Genomic DNA, 20,234 nt, shown 5'->3' with positions numbered 1-20,234 from the left:
CCTCCCACATTTCCAGCCTAGAAACTAGCCTTCCAAGTTACTAGAACAGACAGAACAAGCAAAGCAGCACAGGCATAAAAGACCTCTTTCAATGTTAAGAGCACTTATATTAAAAAGAACTCTTTCAACATAATATAGCCTCTTGGATTTTTCTTCTCATCATAATTCAATTACTATGCTGAAACACTTACCTTTATGTCTGTCTATTTTACTGCTGTTTGCTATAAAAGACATCTCTTCTGGCCAGCTCATGTCTTTGTTTCGAACTAGGGAGAGATACAGTATAAGGATTTATAAAAATTGTCTGTTACTTACTCTGGAGAGCTTGTACAGTTGAAGAGGTTTAATTAAAATTTTCTAATATTGAATTGAGATTAGAAAATTGCTTATTTTTAGATATTATTTTTGCTAGTTTTCATTTCAATGTTTCCAACCATTATTGGAAATCATTCTAATACTGGCATCATTCCAACCATGCCAGTAACACCCTTAGGAAGCAGCTTTGAGATTTCTTTCCTGTTGGTTAACAAATTTTACAGTGCTTATTCTAGTACTTAATAAGGATCCCCCAGATTTGAACAAATCTGTTCACTTCATGAGCAATCACTAATATTTGTTGTTGTTACGAACCAACAAAAGATTCAAGTATATTTCAAAACAGGGACAAATTACATGTGTTTCAAGATAAAGTGGGACAAAAAACTGCAAGCTTTCCTAACCTAGCTTTACCACCACCTCTCCTTGATTAAATATGAGGTGAGCAAAGTGGCAAAAAGGATGAGTCCATCTAGCACACCAACCCAAGGTGCAATATAAAGTATGCTAAATGAAATGGGTACAGAAACAATCCGGGTGCAACACCCAGGTTTCTATATAGCCTCTGTGATGCAAGGACGACAGTAGAATGGATTAAGTATGTACGCTTCTGTTTCTCATATAAAAAATTAGCCAAAAAGGTCCAACTAGTTGAAAACTCAGCTGATCCATGAACCATGATACCTTTGACAAAGGTTTAATGTATTTGTGACTGCTTTTGTTCAGTCTCTGGTACTTTGTTATTACAGTAGGGGCAGTGGATTATTTGAAGCTTTGGTATTTCTTTCAATGCATACATATATAGAGACCGACATCTATTTACACATGTTCTTCTTTCTCAAAAGATTTCCAAAAATAAAATATTTGGGTGGTTGGCCTATATATTTGCGTAGTTTGGGCAATTACAGAAATGGGTACTACACATAAGTTATTAACCGTATATATACTCATATAAAACTATTTGGGTTTAGTGTGTGAACCAATTATAGGCCCTTTTTATACCTTCTATTACTAAATGCTGCTCATCTTGGATTTTAAGATATTCCAATCTGTGATCTTCATCATCCAGCAAAGTAAGATAGTTCTGCAGAGGAAAAAATACTTCATATAGTTATTATTTCTAGATTTGAAATTCTCTGATATTTTAATCTCGAAGTAATGAAATTAAAACAGCATATTTGAAAGAGATCCTGGATGGCTGCTGGCCTGTGCGCCCACAGAAGCCTACAGCATCATGCATGACAATGAAAGAATATATTTTTATTTCCATTTAAAACAGCTTCTATGAAAAATCCTATCAAGCCTTTTAATAGGTCAATCAATTGCCAATTTTTAGATACATCACAGGATAATTTAGTGTTTATCAGGCTACTAAGAAAACAGAAGATAAGTTTTCTAGGTCATTAACACCAAAATCTAAATTTCACTGCTTGAAGTGCACAAAAAACTCTAGAAAATAAGTGGCAAGGGTCTCCCAACCCAGGTGGTTAAATTGCAAAGGAAACTTACATCCACTTTTTTTTTTCCTGTGCACATGTATTTAATAGTTTCTAGAAAAGACTAAGATATACAATATCCAACAGCTGATTAAAAAAAAAAAAGGAAAAAAGACTGTCATTACCTCACTGTTGTATAACCAGAGGCGCATATCTTCTTCTTTTATACGTAGCCTCTGGGAGAGATATTCATGTATCTCTTTAATTGTTTGCATTCGACTAAAGCAGCCAGTGTAAGCCAACACTCTTTTTAAAGGAGCATTTGGTGAAGGTACATTCCCTGGATTCATAATCATAAGAAAAGGGTAAAAGACAACATATATACCTATAGGCCAACTGAAATCAGATCAATAACAACTAATACACTATATATACTATAGGCATTTTCGTGAAGAAGTAGCACACAGTTCTACTTATGGATAAAATAATGAGCTGGACTGAAAGTTAGTTGTTACTAACCCTTTGTGAGAACAGATTTGCTATCCCAAAGCAGATAAATTTACCTCCCTTCTTACCAAAATCTATTAGAAAATTGATCCCCTACGATTCTCATAGGAAATAAAAATAGCCCAGTCTTTTAAAATTTATTTTATTTTTTTTTTAGAGAGTATCAGAGACAACGGTAATTTTTGAAATAAAGGACTTCAAAATTTCATGAGAATTTTCTTGTTGAGAGAACACTGTAAGTAAAAAATAACATAAAAAAATCAGTCTGACTATTCTTGGAAGTAGCATGACTTTGCTTCAGCTCTTCTATGGAGATGAAAGCTGATCTGCAAAGCTGAAATCAGCCTGGCAGTTTCACAATAATAGTATTCTTAATAACTAAATTCCTCAAAACATACTCTGTGAAGATACCTAGGATTTTCACCAGAATTCCTCAATCTCATGTTTGCAACACTAATTCCATCAGTCGAGACTGTTGCTCTTTTCTGTAATATGAGCTCATCTTTAAATAAAACATTTGCACAAGAGATGAGACCAACTTCACATGCTTTAATGTTTGAGCTTCTTTAGTTTAAACTGAGGAAGTTCCCAACTCCTCACAGAGACAGGTCTGTAACGCAGTCATGAAAAGCTTTTATTATTGAGCCAAACCCAACTGGGCAACTGCATTACTTAACCAGAGAAGTGACATTGTTCTACTTTCCTTGTCAAAAGATTAAAATAAAATAAATAGTACCATATGAAAAGATGCAATATCACATGCAATTTTACAAGGGAGTAAAACTATACTGTAATCATCTTATAAGTCAGCAAAGCATCAGTTTTGCTTCAGTATACCAAAGCAAAGTACTCATTTTTTTAAAAAGAAAATGAAAAAGCATTTTCTGAGATTAGGGATCTGAGGATTAGTTGTAAGATTACAGCAAGAAAGCATATTTGAAAACTCAAAAAAGATTAATAACTGATTGGACAAATAAATTAGTGCAGAGCAAAATAATTCCAAATCAAGATCAAATTTGGCACATCAGAAGATTCTCTTTATTTGAATTTGGGCATTTTAGGATGTCCAACAAAGTAGTTTCCATTTTATTAGGTCAAGTAGGAGAAATGAATTTGGGTAGCAGGCAGTTTCTGTAGCGGAACTTGATCAAGCAGGCAGCCACTATCTACGTGTTAAGTTTGAGATTCTACCAAAGCAGTGAAACATTGAGCATCTGCATGAGGTTTTTAAATACAGGCTAACACTAATAAGGCTAAAGGATTTAATTTTCAGTAGTCAGGTGAGCCCATAATCTGGACATATGTTACTGTGGATGCATACGTATATCTGTGTGTATCCAAACACACATACATGAGACCATCGGGTATTTTTCAAACCTATTGTGCAAGGGGAGTATGCGACTCTGCATACTAATTGGTAACTGAAAACAAATCCTGCAATGCTTTTCAGCTGAAATGTGAATCTGCAATCTAAAGATTATTCTTGTAGCCCACTACATATACAATCTTTTGGTGAGCATTACCACCATGATTACGGCCCATATATTTTAGTTGATGTTTACAGTTTCTACTGAATTGTCTTTCCGAACTGCATCAAGTAACGGTCTCCATATTCCATTAATCCAATCCCTTTCTAAAAAGTATTAAATAATTTTGGGCTATAAAGCCTAGCTGCCCAAGTAACTCACAACCAGTTGAATTTATTATACCACTGTGCTATCAGATACACCCACTCCAACACACAGATGCATGTATTCTATGGCTACAAAATTATCTACCAACAGGATTAATTAGATCTGCCCTTCTTAGATGTTCCGCTCGTGCAGTGCTCGTTTCTCTCTTTGAACTCACCAATATATTCGCAGTAACTATGTGACTTAACTGACTTCACTGAAACTGCTCCCTCACGCCTCTTCCTTTCAAGAGAAGATAGGAGGAAAGCCTTTAAATCTTTACCAAATGCTGATTGTGCCTTACAGTTGATTAGCTGGTGTACAAGCACAGTGGCAGCAAGCTTCTACAGCTGCGGGTCTCGCTTTCTTAGAAACTGCACACGTGTATTCTTGCTGCATTCTTAAGTTACCTCTAGGTAAATGCTGAGGAAACATTCTCAGGCTCATCATACCCATATTCACCCAGATGTTTGACTGCTGTGTTCGAGTGGCAGGCTGCTGTCTCAGGAAGAGCAGATAGCGAGGGAATAACTCTAGTTCAGGCACATTTGTTTTGCTGTTTTTGATCACCTGGTAAAGACGTTTAAAACACATTTTAGAGACTGTTGTTCCACGTGTGGGAAATCCCAGTAGGAACAGGAAGTAATGATTACAGCAGATGGTTAAAAAAATAAACTATGTTTTACTAGGAGACAAGAAATCCTCTGAACTTCTTATGGGGTCTTAGGCAAATATCCACAGGAATAACAATTTACTGATTTCTAAGCACTTTTGGAAGCTTATTAGTTGCAGATTGTCAAAAGCAAGCACCTTATTTAGTGGAGCACTGCTTCCTGTACAACACTGTTGAAAGAACATTTTTATAATTCCTGAAATATATGTGAATTTACAATGAACCCCATTAATTCTACTCAGCGTATACTTCAATATAAAAGTTTCACAGCTGTTGAAAAAAAGCTCGCACATGCTGAATAAGACATTTATTCTGAAATTTTTGAACTATAGGATTGAATTAAAACCTTCATATTGTAAGAACAGACTGAAATTCACTTTTTTTGCATTTTGATATGTTGACAGAAAAAGATGAAATTACCCCAGAACACAACTTGCAGCTTTTCAGTCACCACTTCTACACAGATTTTGCTACCTAGATCCGCCCAAACGTAGACATACATAAATGGCAAGAATGTCCACTATTTTTGTCACAATGTGAGGCAGAAGAAAACACTCAGCTTAAGTTGTGAGAAGCAGTACAATGCACTGAAGTGCCATGGTATTAACCTTCAGTTACAACAAAAACAATGGTGATGACATTTTATGGAAAGAAACAGCATAATGGTCCCTACTGCGGGGTGGGAGATCGGAACTGTAAGTGCCTGTAACGTGGTTGCAAATAATCAAATGGCCTTCAAGAATTCAAGTGTTCAGATAACTAAGTGTCAAAATATTCCTTAATTACGGACTGAAAAGCTGAAGTTTCTAGATACATTATTTCTATTTTTTTGCAGTCAGGATACCCAAACTAAAATTCTCTTGCTCTGAATAGAAGTCTTTTTTCTAATGACCCTACTGCAGTTTGTGCTGTGTATAAAGAGATGTGGCCTTTTCCGGATCATGAAAGGTGTTTGTTTCCATGAAGAACGTGTGGGAGGAGGGTAACAGAAGCCAGTGATTTTTCACTGTAAAATAATTGCCAGAACTACGGCTAACAGTCCAAATTGTCAAAAATCATTGACAGCTAATTCTCTCCCATTTGTGACACCAACCATCTAATCTCTATTGCTATCACAAAAAAAAAATTTAAAATAAATCTCCTCACTTCCTTTTTTGAAGTGTAGCTCCTGTAAGAGACTACCTGACACAGAACAAATCAACTGCTATATGGAATAAATATACTCAATAGAAATTAAAGAAAATTTTCAATGCCTCTAAGTGAACAGAGCAAATTACTTCAATTTTTCCTGCCTCTAACATCAGCCTGCTTTTTTATAAATTCAATATTAATAATTCAAGACATGCCAGCTTTAGCTCCAAATGATTATGACCTGTTAATCGTTTTGTAATATCACACACAGAAAAACAGAGAGATAGCTCAATAAATTGTGAGTAAATTATATGATTTAACAATGACTATTGCTATATAATTACTGCCTCTTTTCAGAAATACTGATGCTGTTTTAACTGCAACCAGAAAAAAAAAAATCTCATTGGGATAACACAGACTAATTATTAGTCCACTTAGTCAACTCCATTTAATATACACCACTTTCACATTTGAAAATTATATTCTGCAATATATTCTGCATTGTGCCCAAAATTAATTAATACAGCTTTAATATAGAAAATACTAGTGTTAGTTACTGAAAGTGAATTTCAGTTCCTCAAGGTTTTTTTTAACAAAACTTTTATGCAAACAAGTACAAATATCACCTTACCTTTGACAGGCTCTTTCTAATGAGCTAATTTCATTGCAAGGTTTTAAGTGACTACAGGCAACTAGGTAATTGTTGATGTAAAACTACAGCATTACCAACTTGCAAATACATTTTTATTACACAATGGAGACACCTTAATTGTTTGCAAAACTATTTCACAATTTTATTGTGATTCATTGGGTTTTCTGCTCACTGTCAAATGTAAGAAATATAAAAATTCGCTACATATGAATTATTTGCTGACAAATGAGTATTCTCTAAGTTTGGAGGAACATTACTGATTTTGTGCTGAAGAATGAGAGTGATCATCACTTGCCTCACCAGTAAGATTTTTAGTTACTCATTAAAAAAGATAAGGCAATTGTCATAATACTAGAAGAAGAATGACACAAAAGAACGTATTTTGAATATGTGATCTGCTCAAAATAACAATCAATCAGTATTCACACGGCCATGAAACATAATACTTAGCATCTGTATCTTGAGGAAGCATTTATGATAAATGCTTTCTAGAAAAACGTTCGACTAGAAGTTGAACAACTTAACCAGTCTGTGCAGTACTCAAACACCGATATGCTCATAGGCAAATTCTTTTTAGGAATACCTACTCCTGATGCTTTTTAGATCTTCACCAAATCTTGCGCATCGTGTTTTCTATGACACTGAACTTGAAGGACAGCAATTGCTACCTTCCCCTTGCTTCATGGAATTATGAGAGAAGAAATGCATTTTCAAAGCTGCAGGTGTCCCAGTTTTAATTTTATTGGTTTTGCAGACCAGCTGAAAATTTATCTTAGCTTTTAAAGATGAGCATTTTGATGCCAAGTCTTTTAATCTGATCTCAAGTTTACTTTTGTCTGCTTTAACAATCATGATCAGCTGAGTGGCACTTCTGCCCTGCTGCACTATCTCCTGGGGTTTGTGCTGCAAACCTCCTGGTAAATATCCACAACTTTCTATCCATGCCCATTTCTGAGACTTCTTTTTCCCAGCTTGTCATTTAGACTATCCATTTTGGACGAAGTGGGACATGACCATAAAAGATTACCTTGTGCAACTGGTAGAAGCTTGGACACATTAGGTTGTTTATATTATCTTGGTGGTTATGGCAAAGTGTTTATAAATCACAACTTACCGGCCTGGGCAAGGACAGATTTGCTCCATACCAATGGTAAAGTGCTCTCCAAACTGGTTCTGGTACCATTATGTAGTCCTTTCCTTCAATCAACTGTGGAGATCGCTTTAATCTTCCGCCCTCCATTGTTAATGATGCAGCCTTTAAACAAAAAGGGATTTTGTCAAATCTCAAGTGGAAAAAAACAGTATACAGCTACAACAATTTTAGTTCATGAACACAGAACACTTTAATTATTAAAAAAAATTTCAAGTAGCAATTAGCAACTGCTTTTCATACTGAAAGATGGTATTTAAGTGTAACAATAGTTAAGGCTCAAGTTTCACTACTCACTATTTCTCTAAAAGGCTGTCCAATATAAAATTTATATTACATTTCTCTGCATCACCTACTCCGACAACTTCAGATACTGCATAAAGAAATGCAATCTATACTCATCATTGATGGTCTGTGTTTTACATTTTGCTTGCATGAATACTGGAAAAACCGTCGGGTTTGTTTTACTATTTAATTAACTATTTTCTGGTTTGATGCAATAGCAATAAACTCATATTTAGATTGAAAACAGTGAAGAAAAGTGTTTAATTATTAAAATATTTTACAGATAATGCTGAAAGTTGTGTTTGCATAAATGCCTTTTCATTTGTAAGTTTTGTGAAGCTGTTTAAGAACATTTTGAATATTTCTCTTCTCACAAAACACTCAACACTAGCCTCAGAAACAGAACACGATTTCTTCCTCTTGATAGTAAGAAACCTAAACTTTGTTATATGACAAAACAGTCATATAACATATAGAATTTAGCCACTACCTCAAAAAAAACCAACACATAAAAAGCCGTGATGAAAATATGCTAAAAAGATACTTTGCCTTTATACACATGACCCAGATGCATTTACCTTCACTGGTTCTTGTGTTACCAGGGGTTGGTTATCAATAGCTCCTGGTTTCTGAGGATTAAGTTGTAGCAAAGTATTCCCGTTGGTTCCAAGGAAACACTGGTTATTATTGTCCGAAGTATTATGCTGCCTAGCAAAACATACATCAGTCCCTGGTGTGCCAGGGTAAAGAGTATCTGTAACAGAATACAAGAAAAAAAACCAAACCTCTCTATTTCAGTTCATGAGTCTGTAACATACATTAATGCATTGCACTGTTGTATCCTTTTTTTTATTTTAAAAAAGGCTGTTGAAATTTGCTATCCTTCATACGTCAGGAGAACATGCATCTCTTCCAAATTAGAATCACAAATACTCTAGTACTCTCAGCAAAGGTAAAGAAGTGGATATATGAGATCCAAATACCAAAGCAGATACTTGCACAAATACTGGTTTGAAAACAGCCTAACTAGGTTTGTGTGAGCAAATGTGTTTGGCATTTGCTTGTTGTCTGGAGGTTTGAATATCAAACTCTTGAAAATCTTCTATAAAAAACCTGAACATATATGAAATAATGCCTTATTTTTCTTTTTTCTTCTTGAAACAGCACACATTTTTATTCTTATAGAACCTCCTTTTGTTATGCGGAACACTAAGTCTAAATTTCAGGTTAGAAAAAAGAAAGAACCTTTAATTTCAAACTTGTCTCCCCTTCTGCCCTTCCTCCATTCCCCAACCCCCAAAATCACCACAGTACTTTATCTACTTTAAATTGAAGTTACAATTTTAAGATACAGATTTTAAAATACCAGATGCAACATTCAGCTGTCTTATAAGGAAAAAAACATCATCTCAAATTCTCACAAGAATTGACTGAAAATCATCACTAAAATCTTTTCTTCCTTCACAAAGAAGGCTCCTAGAATCTGCACAAACTCACTGAAATCACATGCTCTGTAAAACTGTAAGTAGGTTTTTCCTAATTTTTTTTCCACTTCTTTCCTCTTTGTAGTATCTGAGGTCATCTCACTGCAAGACATAGGACAATACCAACTAGGTATGAGCTACAAACAACTTCATGTGAAGGAGGGGGGGAAAAAATCCACTCAGAAAATAAATGACAGGACAAAAACTATCTTGGAAACACTTCTGGAAACTAATCATAGCATAAAAGATGAACTGCTGTTTAAACAAGACTGTTTCTTGTTTATCCACCACAGACTAAAAAATCCCAGTAATTCACCGACGTCCACATGTAGGCCACTTCTGCAATCTAAACTGTGTTATCTTTTCGCCTGGAGGAAACCATGCAGTATCTAGTTTTCTCAAAACCTGTTCTACATTAAACCTCCAAGGAAATAAGTGTTATGCTTACTGCTGCTAGTAGACTCTGAGGCTTCTGATGCAGTAGAAATATTATCTGAAAACTTTTCTTCTGTTGCACTGAAGTAATTAAGACCTCCCATTTTGTCTTCTCCCTGTTCTGAAGTATTGGCTGCAGCAGCTACGAGTGAATTCTTACCTCCACTCAAGACAGATGAAGGCTCTATCACAACAGGGTTTGCATCCTAAAATTGGTAGGCAAGTAGAAAAGTTAATTATAAGCCAATACCAAAGACATTTAGCACGAACCAAATCAAATCACCAACATTCACGGCTGTGTGACCACTTTTGCATATCACAATGAGCTTTATAGAAAAAAACCACCACTTCAGCCAAAAATTGTTAAACCAATCAAATAAACTCTTCTGCACAATATATCAATTGTGAAATACCAGAATTATTTTATCTAGATACATAAAAAGACAATAATTTTAGACAGCTATAATGACAGACTATAAATATTTGAAGATTTGTCCTTGTTGAATTTCACACAGTTAAATGAGAACAGCAAACACACCAACAAAAAAAAAAAAAAAAACATTCTTTCCTCAAACCTGCAAGATTTTAGTCTTCCCTAGCTTCGTTTTGAAACAAAGGTCCTTTGTTTCCTTTGGAGAAACAGCATTGCAAAGGTAATCTGTCTCACGCTTAGGCAAGATAAAGGTGGGGAAAAAAATTGTCATCCTCCAAAAGCACAACTTGCCAGTCCACTACAGGAAGATGTCAGAAGAATCCTACCCAATTTAGAGCACCAGTCACATTAAGAAACATCAACAAATGAGAAAAGAGAAGAAAAAGGGAATTAACTGAGCCTTAGAGAGGAAAAAGAAAATCCCAACCATGAACGTCACCGTAACAACACTGGAAAAAGCGGTTTATGTTGTCCGCTATTTATCACATCACTAAACATAGTATCTTGTCAAATAACAAAATTGTGCAGTAAAGCTAAAAGTATAAGACTAAAAAGTATGTTGGAATTACAGTAATCATTTATAGAGTTTCACAGAAATTCTGAGTGTTCTATTTGCTCAAGAGGTAGGCAGGGTGACTAATGGCACTGTGCTGTTATGCAAAGAATTAGGCATGAAATCATGTGCACATCTGAGTACTTCTACTATAGCAAGGATCACATTTCCCAGGATTTCAGGCATTTAAGCCATCATCTGTCCTATTCATTGTGCACAAAGAATAACTGTAATTACATGGTTAATGCATACATTGCAGTTTTCAGAGTATTTTAGTTACTTGTATTTATAAAACTCCTCAAATACTTGTATGATTACTTATCACTATATAGAACTCTTTTGAGAAATAGTTTATTTCACTTGTTTAACCCGCAGAGAATATTTCTCTCCACCTAAATTAAATTTTATTAATTTTATTAAAGATGCTTTCTTTTGCAAAATTCATAGTGATGCTTTAACTTGAATATTTTAGTTGGAAGGTATTAGAGAGCACCCTGTTACTATAAGGTTTTAGCAGGATCCTTTGATCACCATCAGATACTGGACCACTTTTCATCATAGCCTATAAATCAAATTATACCAATTCCCTCCTTTATTTGTCCAGAAAATGCACAGTGTGTATTTGTGACCCAAGCAAAGTCAAAACCAAACCAGGCAGCTTTATTATCACATGGATCAAAAGACTTATGAGAAGTACTATTGTGAGAGTATGTTTTTATTCAAAAAATATTTTGACATGTAAGAATGATGAAACAAAGTACAGAAAGAGGTGAAAGTTTAATGAAATTATAGTGAAAAGCTCACCATGCGACAATGATTCAGCAAAACAATTATTTTCCACTAGGAGACAGGAGATGCTTAATTTCAAGCATTATTGGTTAAGCAGTCATTTGCTCCGCACTCTCTTTTCATCAACACATTCACTAATACAAAGAAATCACTTATTCAGTATACACTGTTATTATACTTACGTATTTAACATATTCCTTCCACTGGTGCCACCATGGCATGGCAATAAGAAACCAGTTGTGCCCTGGCTGAAGGCCATACCTGCTTTCTCTTTCTAACCAGCCTCTGCACATAAAGAATGAACAGGAAGTATTCACTGAAACAGGGAAATCACAGTCCTTCTTCTGAAAACATTACAAGGTGATTCTGAAACCCATTTAAGATTCTGAGCAAAAAACGCACCTAATAATCTGTCCTTCCTCTTCTGGAGTGGCAGGTCGTAGCCCCAAAACTATATGACATACCTGGAAAAAGAAAGTAATTCTTAATAAGAACTATACCACTATGAAACAAGCATTAGGTAAATGAAAGAAAAGAACAACTCTAATGGGACTCTTCAGAAAATTCTTTTTAATTATGTAGCAAGATTACCTAAAATTGAACAAATCACTAAAAAAAGAAGTATTTTGAGATTCACAACCCGTTTCCACTGTTAAGATAAAAATACCAAGAATGTCAAATGCCCCAAGACAAATTAAGGTGGACAGAAAATGAATTTTCATTATTTTCTTGTCTGAAGCACACGCTATGAAAGTAGCTGACATGGATCGGATATACAAAAAGTTAAGAAGTCTATATGTACTGGAGGGAGGGAATGAGGAATCAGGAGAATGAAAGCTGCTGGAAGAGGATAAGCTAAATATAAAAAAAAACCAAAATAAAACAAAAAACCCCCAAACCAAACAAGCAGCAAGGGGAAAAATGGGGAGAAGTGGTTATATAAGGGACTGAAAGGAGAACAAGCACATGAAGAGACCGAGGAAGAAGTTTAAAGCAGTCTAAACAACCTGTCACCACCAAAAACGCTCTCAAAATTGTAGAATGTTCTCTGAATAGCTGATGCTTTTTTTTTTTTTTTTTTTTTTTTTTTAAACAAACACAGAAGAAAAAGGCATCATCCCCTAGATGGCTGCTCTGGGTGGGGTTTTATTCTGAGTACAAGACAGCAGTCTCAGATGGCTCATCTTTTACTCCTCTTTTCCCAGTACAACCATCCTGGACTGGGCTGGTTTCCCCCAGGAGCTCCCTCCCTCCCTCCCCAGCCACAGGGCAGTGGCAGGGAGCGATGAGCAGAGGGAACAGGCTGCAGCCTCTTTGTTTCCCAGTGCAGGGAGGAGGGTCAGCTGTCTCCTCTCCCAGACGGTTTTCAAATTGGTTGCTACTCATAACATGATTTATAGTCTTTTCCTTATGTCTCTTTTGAGACTATCAATTTGCATCTCAGCTGGAGACTTCTAATGACTGGTGAGATATCTTATTTAAATTTATATTACAGTGTGAGAGACCATTTCACATTCTGAATAAAACAAAGGCCATTAGCTGCTGGGAAGCAACAGATTTTCCAGCACACACAACACAGCTGGCTCTGATGATTCTTTTTAAACTCATGTAACGCTGTACTAGAATCAGATTCTTCATATAAACTAAGCCTGCTGCAAACAAACCAATTTGTTGACAAGCTTTCCAAGGCTCTCCACTCAGACTGCTTAGCTTTTCTGTCTGCAGATGAGACACACAAGCTCATGACAGTTCAAATAAATGCCCAGACAAATCAATGGCAGACTCTGTCCTGCACGAGTATGCTGTTGAGCCTGCAGCATGAGATGAGGGCACCTCGTATGATAAAGTTATCAAAGGAAAGAAAAATAAAAATCTAAAATGAAAATGTAGCAACTCTGTCAGGAGAAAAAATATTGTAAACGAGACCTCCAACGAGCAATGTAACAATGGTGATGTGTAATCACCATTAAGACAAATTTATTAAATGTTCATTCATTCTACCTCAATATTGCATAGATATTTGTTAGTTCATCAATATTAAGTTATGAGAGGATATTTGATGCTAGACAGTCCAAAAATAAATACAGCCCTTCTCAAGAAGGTTGCAATGTAAGCAAAACCTAATGCAATTAGAGATAAGAATTTGCAGAACTTTCTGACTTTATTCTTTTCAGCTGTGGTGCAGCTGATGGCCTCAGAGTACTCTCACTCAGTCACCCTGAAGCTCTTGGAAAAGTATAGTTCAAAATACAATTTATAAGGTAGGCTAGGGTCACAAACAGGAGTTCAAGTAGCCCCTCACAATTATTTAACTTTTTTAAAACCACACAGCTTCTCTCTGATGAAATATTTTTCTGCTACAGTCTGACTCTGTAACTGATTAAGCTTAACTGGTAAGATGAGAACAGAGCCCACTGGTTCTCCCTGGCCCTCCCTGGAAGAAGCAAGACTGTCATACGGAGCTGGAGGTGAATACTAAATGAAGGCAAATCTTCAAAGTTTCATTAGGATTATTATTATTATTTAAACTCAAAGTATCAACCTCAATGGGTATGGAACAAACGGCAGTGAACGAGAATACTCTTAGGGGGTTATTTTCTGCACGAAGTGAGCCAGCACTAAAATATGATTGGTTTAAGGATTTATAAAAATCCAATTCAAGCTCAATTAAAAACAAATTCAGTACACACTTAATCCTCAGCTTCTGCAACACAACAGTGATACGGTATCATCGCTTTCAAGGACTGCTTCATTAAGAAAGCAATGAAAGGTTCCTTAGACGTCCTTAAAAGAAAATGTAAAGGGAAAGTGGCTGTAAAGAGTTCGCAATACCTTTTTCTCATTTCTTGTGTCCCTTTCTTGGCAAAGATTTGCAAGAACAACTGTTTAAGAACACAGCCTTTTTCCAATGGAAAATATAACTGCTGATACACTTGGAAGTTTCTTTTCATTTTATAAACAGTACACTACATTCACTTTAACAAATTATGCTTTAGGTATTGCCTTACACTGAAAATAATAATAATCAAATAGAGAATCATTCCATCAAGGTGATGCACAAGTGCAAAACCACATAACTTACTGCAATAGACAAAAATAAACATATTGGCACAAATGCTGATGCTGCGCTTTGTGGCCATGCAAAAAGCCATGATGAGTTAATTACCATAATTTTCATCTTTAAATTTCCTCTAAACATACCTGAAAAAGTAGATTTAAAAATTCATTTGCAAGTGCACTCTTCACACTCCATATCTGGTAGTCCTCCAGAGTGAGGTGTCCAAGCTTAAACGGAGGAGAAAGAAAAGGGAAGGAAAAAACATCAAACAACTAACCTATTTCTATTAAAATGCTCATTAAATGTGTCACACAAGGCACGACAAAGCCAGTGATTTGATAAAAATTAGCATCTATCACTCTGATAACAAAATTTGATCCAAAGAAAGAAGAAAAATCCAGTTTTAGCATAACATATGCAACCTAGAGAAACAAAAAGCTTTGAGAGTACAAAGGACGAACGACGCACAGCACGTAACCTTTGCTACTGCTCTCCATCATTCAGATTTAGTATTCATGCTCAACTGCAGCAGTCATACCTTCTCAAACCATGAAACCAGCAGAAGCCGTATGTGACTGATTAGGGCAATCACTTTGTAGGAAACAAAACAAGACTAAGAGGATCTAAGACTTCGATCATCCAAGTAAGCTCTGCACATATAGATACCTGCATCCATTCAGAAACCCACCACCTTCCTCTGTGGGTTGGAAAAAACTATTTCGGATCATGAAGTCCTTATGATCTTACCTTACAACACAAGTCCTATTAATTCTTAATCACTTGCAAAATTACAGTAGCAAAACACTGACCAATGTCAGAGGACCTTCTGATTTTCAACAATTCGGGGACAGGATCAATTGGAATGGTTTATATTGTAATATAATTCATAGTCATTTTTACAGCAGTGGCAATTACTCCGCCTCTTCTTACAGACCATTTTCTGCAGAGTTCACACAGGTCAAAGCTAACACACGAAAAGAGGTTAAGTAATTTATGTAATTATTGCACCATCAGCTCTTTCTAGCACTACATTCATGATGCAACTACAAAAGACATTCTGAAGACTTAGTCTTCTTTTTTAACTCTTTGTGGAAACAAGACTGCTATACACTTGCTTACAAACTACCCTTTTCAAAAAGCAAACAATAAAAAGCTCAAAGGATGAAAGAAAGACCTCACTGAAGCCGTATTTTCTACTGCTTTGGTAACGATAGAATTATAACGAAATATTTGCCCACCACTTTGCTGGAGTACAAGGAGGCAAGACAAATATTCAAAACAAGTAATTAAGCATTTCTAGACATTCTTTATAGTTTTTCTTAAATTATTTACAGTCTCCACTCTTCCTAATTAGTGAAACAAAGGATGAAATAATGGAAATAACTTCCCCTGTATTGTTTGCAGATGATAGTGCCTAACTCAAAAAAGCAAGAACAGAAAAGATTTACACACAGCTAACTATAAAGCACAACATAAACTACTAGGACTTTTTGCTGTGTGTCACGACAGTCATGACAGATGCCTTCATAGTTTCACAGATACTTAGCTCTGAAACAGCATCATCGTATATAGTTCACTGGTTGTGTAAAATATTATTGCAAAGTAGTTTGATAATGATAAATTACTACCGAATTAATACAGTTCTGTTCTAGCATAGGAAGATAATGTGTCTTTACATAGCATAAAATATAAGATACACTAATGCACTACCCTTTTTTCATAAGATCATTTTTAACACGAAACAAGAAAGCAGTCTCTCTAAAACAAAAGTCAAGCATCAGATTTAAAACTGATATTAATTATGCATAGCAAAGCCTTGCGAACAGTATATGCTTCAAATTAACTTCATCTGGTTATGTATTTTTGGTTCAGTTTCAAATATAAAAATGGCTTATAAAATTCAAACATGTTCTTTCTCTCACAAAACAATGTGGAAAATTTTAATGGAAAACTGACATTTCTTGAAAGAGATGCTTTTATTGACACATGTCTGCCTTAAAGAAAGCACAAGATTTTCCTTTCTTTCTTATAAATAAACTGAAGATACTAGGGTATAAAAATGGCAAGGAAAGAAAAGCAAATTCCTACCTTTGTGGTATCATGCATATTCAAAATATCTTCTACAATTTCAGACAAATCCATGTCCAATTCCTTAACAAACAAAAGGATTAGAAACCAAAATTAAATTCTCACAGCACACTCTGGAGCTGCATGTGTTCAGAATCAAAATATAACTGTATGAAACTCTGATGATACCTCTATATAATTTGCAACTAAGCGCTTCCAGACAGTTGTACTTTTGTACCTAAGGTTTCTTTCCATGAAACAGCAGCTGTTACAGTCAAATCATTCTGCTTTGGTTAACAGCAGATCAAAGTTATGCAAGGTAAGTTACATCCAGTTATCGGTACTCCTCAGCTACGGTAGTTCCAGGAAGCTTGTATTTCACTGAAACCATGTTCAAACAACATTCACATTCCTACTTGTGAAGGGTGACTTTAAGAAACAGAAGCAAATGAACAAATATAACTTACAGGTATTTTATCAGTACGGTTATCTTTCCAGACCTCTAAAAGTGCAACCACCATTTCTTTAAGTTCAATGCGAGACAACACACCATCCCGGTCAATGTCAAAAACCTTGAAGCAAACTGAGGAAAAAGGAAATTACTTTTCTATGTTAGAACTACTCAACAACTTTTTCTTTTTTCTTGCAGAATGTAAGTCTGCAGAGTCACAAGAACATGATTTAGTGCTGACAGTTTTGATGAGGCAGGATGCATGTGTGGTAGTGAGGAAATGGAGCAGCTGTGTTTAATAAACTGGAATCTAGATTCCTGCAATTCTGTGCTGTGTTTTCTGATGTGACACAGAAAGGAACATATGTGCATCCAGAAATTTCCAGTGAATGATAGCTTTTAAGTTGAAGCAATATGGCTTTGGAAAAATATGGAACAAAGGTATTTCAAAACACAAGAACCTCACAGAGGGCCACCTTAAAACGGGACAGTAAACAAGCCAGAACATGCTATTTACCACAAGGCAATCAAATAGGACATTCATTTAATGTTATATATAATGAATAAATAAGGGTTCAATTAATTCAAAACATATAACTTTTTTTATCCCATAATTTTTTTTTCTTGTAACAATGAGATTTTGAGATATACACTTCTGTATTATAATGCAGAACACTACAAAAAAACTTCTGAAATGTATTTTTATTCCAAACACATTGATAATGTATATGAAGCTACGGATAAGTTATAAATTATACAGAATTAGGTTTAATCATCCTTTATAAAAGGAAGCCTTGATATTTAAAATTACTTTCAATTTTTTAACTTCTAAAGTCTCTCGCCTTTCACAGACACACACTTGTTCAGTGGAAAAAAAATTCTAAAAAGGTAGAAACAACTAAACTTCATTGTTCAAACTGAAAAACTTCTCTAAAATTAATAGTTAACATTTCGCATACTTACACTTCTGTCTTTCTGCCAAGGGTCCCCTGCAACATGCTGAGAGCCCACAGGAAATTTCTTTAAAATCTATGTGATTGTCTCGGTTTTCATCAAAAGCATTAAACAAACCTGCAAACCACAAAAGCATCTCCTGTTACAGCATCTGGCTGACACAGCTGACAGTCATACTTACCATTTACATGAAGGGTTAATGGTTAACATTTGCAAGGAGAAGTACAAACACTTATGATTATAACTAATTCTTCCTAAGTCTAGTGAAGATAATTAAGCCCTACTAAGGCCATTTTAAAGGTGAATTAGATCACTCATGTATGGCTGGACAAAGCTGGGGGCAGGGTGGGGAGGGAATCAAGAGTTCATAGAATCCTAGAATGGTTTGGGTTGGAAGGGACCTCAAAGATCATCTAGTTCCAACCCCCCTGCTGCGGGCACGGACACCCTCCACTAGACCACGTTGCCCAAAGCCTCATCCAACCTGGCCTTAAACACTTCCAGGGATGGGGCCTCCACCACCTCTCTGGGCAACCTGTTCTAGTGCCTCACCACTCTAACAGTAAAGAATTTCCTTCTAACATCTCATCTAAATCGACCCTCCTTCAGCTTAAACCCATTACCCCTTGTCCTGTCACTACACTCCCTGACCATCCTTCCTGTAGGCCCCTTCAGGTACTGGTAAGCTGCAATTCGATCTCCCTGGAGCCGCCTTTTCTCCAGGCTGAACAATCCCAACTCTCTCAGCCTGTCCTCATAGGAGAGGTGCTCCAGCCCTCCGATCAGTTCTGACCATCAGCCTTATTGTCACGCCTTCCTTGTAATGACTAATTTATAGAGTGTACATCTAAACCAGTGTGGTCAGGACAAGCCTTTTCACAAAGGCTCAAGGACCAAAAAAGTAGAGGTACTCAGATGCCAAATGCTTTGGCTTTTCCAAAGTGCCTGATGGAAGAAAATCACTGAATACCAAAGTGAGTTAGGAGTTTTAGTTATCAGCCTTCAAAGGATTGAAGAGTTTTACTCATTCAGAACTTTTTTTTATCCCATAAAATTATTTTTTTTTTTAGCGACAACTCAGTTGCACTATCCACAGAAGACATATAGAATGACCAGATACCATTCATGTTTCCCCATAGCAGCTGTGTAAATTGATATCACTAAGTAGATAAAACACACGTATGAGCAAAAGGATGTGGGGATATATCCCTACTGAACTGAACATAAGTTCTGGTGTTTTAACAGCTTGCATCCACTGCAGATGAATTTCCCATTTGCTACTTACTGCTGCCACTTGTCAGTAAAGCTGACCATTTGGTGATAGAAAATTGTCACTCTAGGACTGCAGACGAAAACTAGCATGCAAGTTGAATGTTACTTAATGTCCTTATATTGTAAACAGCAATTAGACAAGTGTAACCTCCAGCTGTTACCAGAGTGGCTTCAACTTGAAAGACCTGCTTGGTTGTTAATCTGTCTGCATTGCAATGTACAAATCTCCTGACCAAGTCTTCTGGACAAAATCTTCCTTAACTTACACTATTAGGGACGACTGTTTCACTGACTGCATGATACAACTTCTGACTTGCATGCCGAATCGTCATTTCACAGATGAAACTCACATTTGTCAGTTTAAAAATGGTCTTCTGTTTTACATCGTTCAGGGACAGCAGTATATTTTATCACTACAGAATCTTAAGGAACCCAATGAAAAATCTGAAGCAACTACAGGGCAAATTATACAGTTTGACATATTTCCTGACAACTAGAAGAATGCCACACACTTCCTTCGTCATTTCAGATTTCCCAACAAATAGAGATTTCTCAGGCATCTTTTCTCATTTTCAAACATTCAGAACTCAGTGGAATGAATCTCTGTAATTTAAGCTTAAAATGCATTTTGAAATAGGCCCACTTTTAAAGCCATAAAATTCGTATGGCAGTAGACCATTAGGTGCTGAACACCATAGCAACATCACTTCCTCGCACGTTTGATCGAAGTTCCATACCTTCACTCAGAGATGGATGAATAGGAGGGGAAACTAAAGGGGCAAATGTTTCTAAATCAAAGCGTCCAGTTCTTGATTGAGCTTTTAGCAGCCAGTACCGTTTTTCGAGATCGATGATGTCGGATTCTTCCACTGTATAATCAACAAAAATAAAAGAAAGACCATGTTAAAATTCAGCA

General features: G+C 36.0%; 1 protein-coding gene across 5 annotated transcripts in view; it reads right to left on the bottom strand.

Annotated features, from left to right (window-relative positions):
• Positions 1-20,234, bottom strand: part of USP32 (ubiquitin specific peptidase 32) — a 79,417-nt gene that overhangs the window by 14,195 nt on the left and 44,988 nt on the right. For 2 of the 5 annotated variants that reach the window (XM_054847302.1, XM_054847304.1), the window contains 14 exons: positions 20,056-20,187; positions 18,056-18,163; positions 17,109-17,224; positions 16,663-16,725; positions 14,718-14,801; positions 11,919-11,980; positions 11,699-11,801; positions 9,755-9,947; positions 8,401-8,576; positions 7,502-7,642; positions 4,342-4,501; positions 1,937-2,091; positions 1,318-1,399; positions 192-266 (listed from right to left, as the gene is read on the bottom strand). In XM_054847302.1, the coding sequence (XP_054703277.1) occupies positions 192-266; positions 1,318-1,399; positions 1,937-2,091; positions 4,342-4,501; positions 7,502-7,642; positions 8,401-8,576; positions 9,755-9,947; positions 11,699-11,801; positions 11,919-11,980; positions 14,718-14,801; positions 16,663-16,725; positions 17,109-17,224; positions 18,056-18,163; positions 20,056-20,187 (1,650 nt within the window). The remainder of the gene's footprint in view (positions 1-191; positions 267-1,317; positions 1,400-1,936; positions 2,092-4,341; positions 4,502-7,501; positions 7,643-8,400; positions 8,577-9,754; positions 9,948-11,698; positions 11,802-11,918; positions 11,981-14,717; positions 14,802-16,662; positions 16,726-17,108; positions 17,225-18,055; positions 18,164-20,055; positions 20,188-20,234) is intronic. The other 3 variants (XM_054847303.1, XM_054847305.1, XM_054847306.1) reach the window with 2 other exon arrangements.

The sequence above is a fragment of the Grus americana genome, chromosome 19, assembly GCF_028858705.1.
Source record: "Grus americana isolate bGruAme1 chromosome 19, bGruAme1.mat, whole genome shotgun sequence".
Taxonomy (NCBI): domain Eukaryota; kingdom Metazoa; phylum Chordata; class Aves; order Gruiformes; family Gruidae; genus Grus; species Grus americana.
This window is presented reverse-complemented; position numbering and strand designations above follow the sequence as displayed.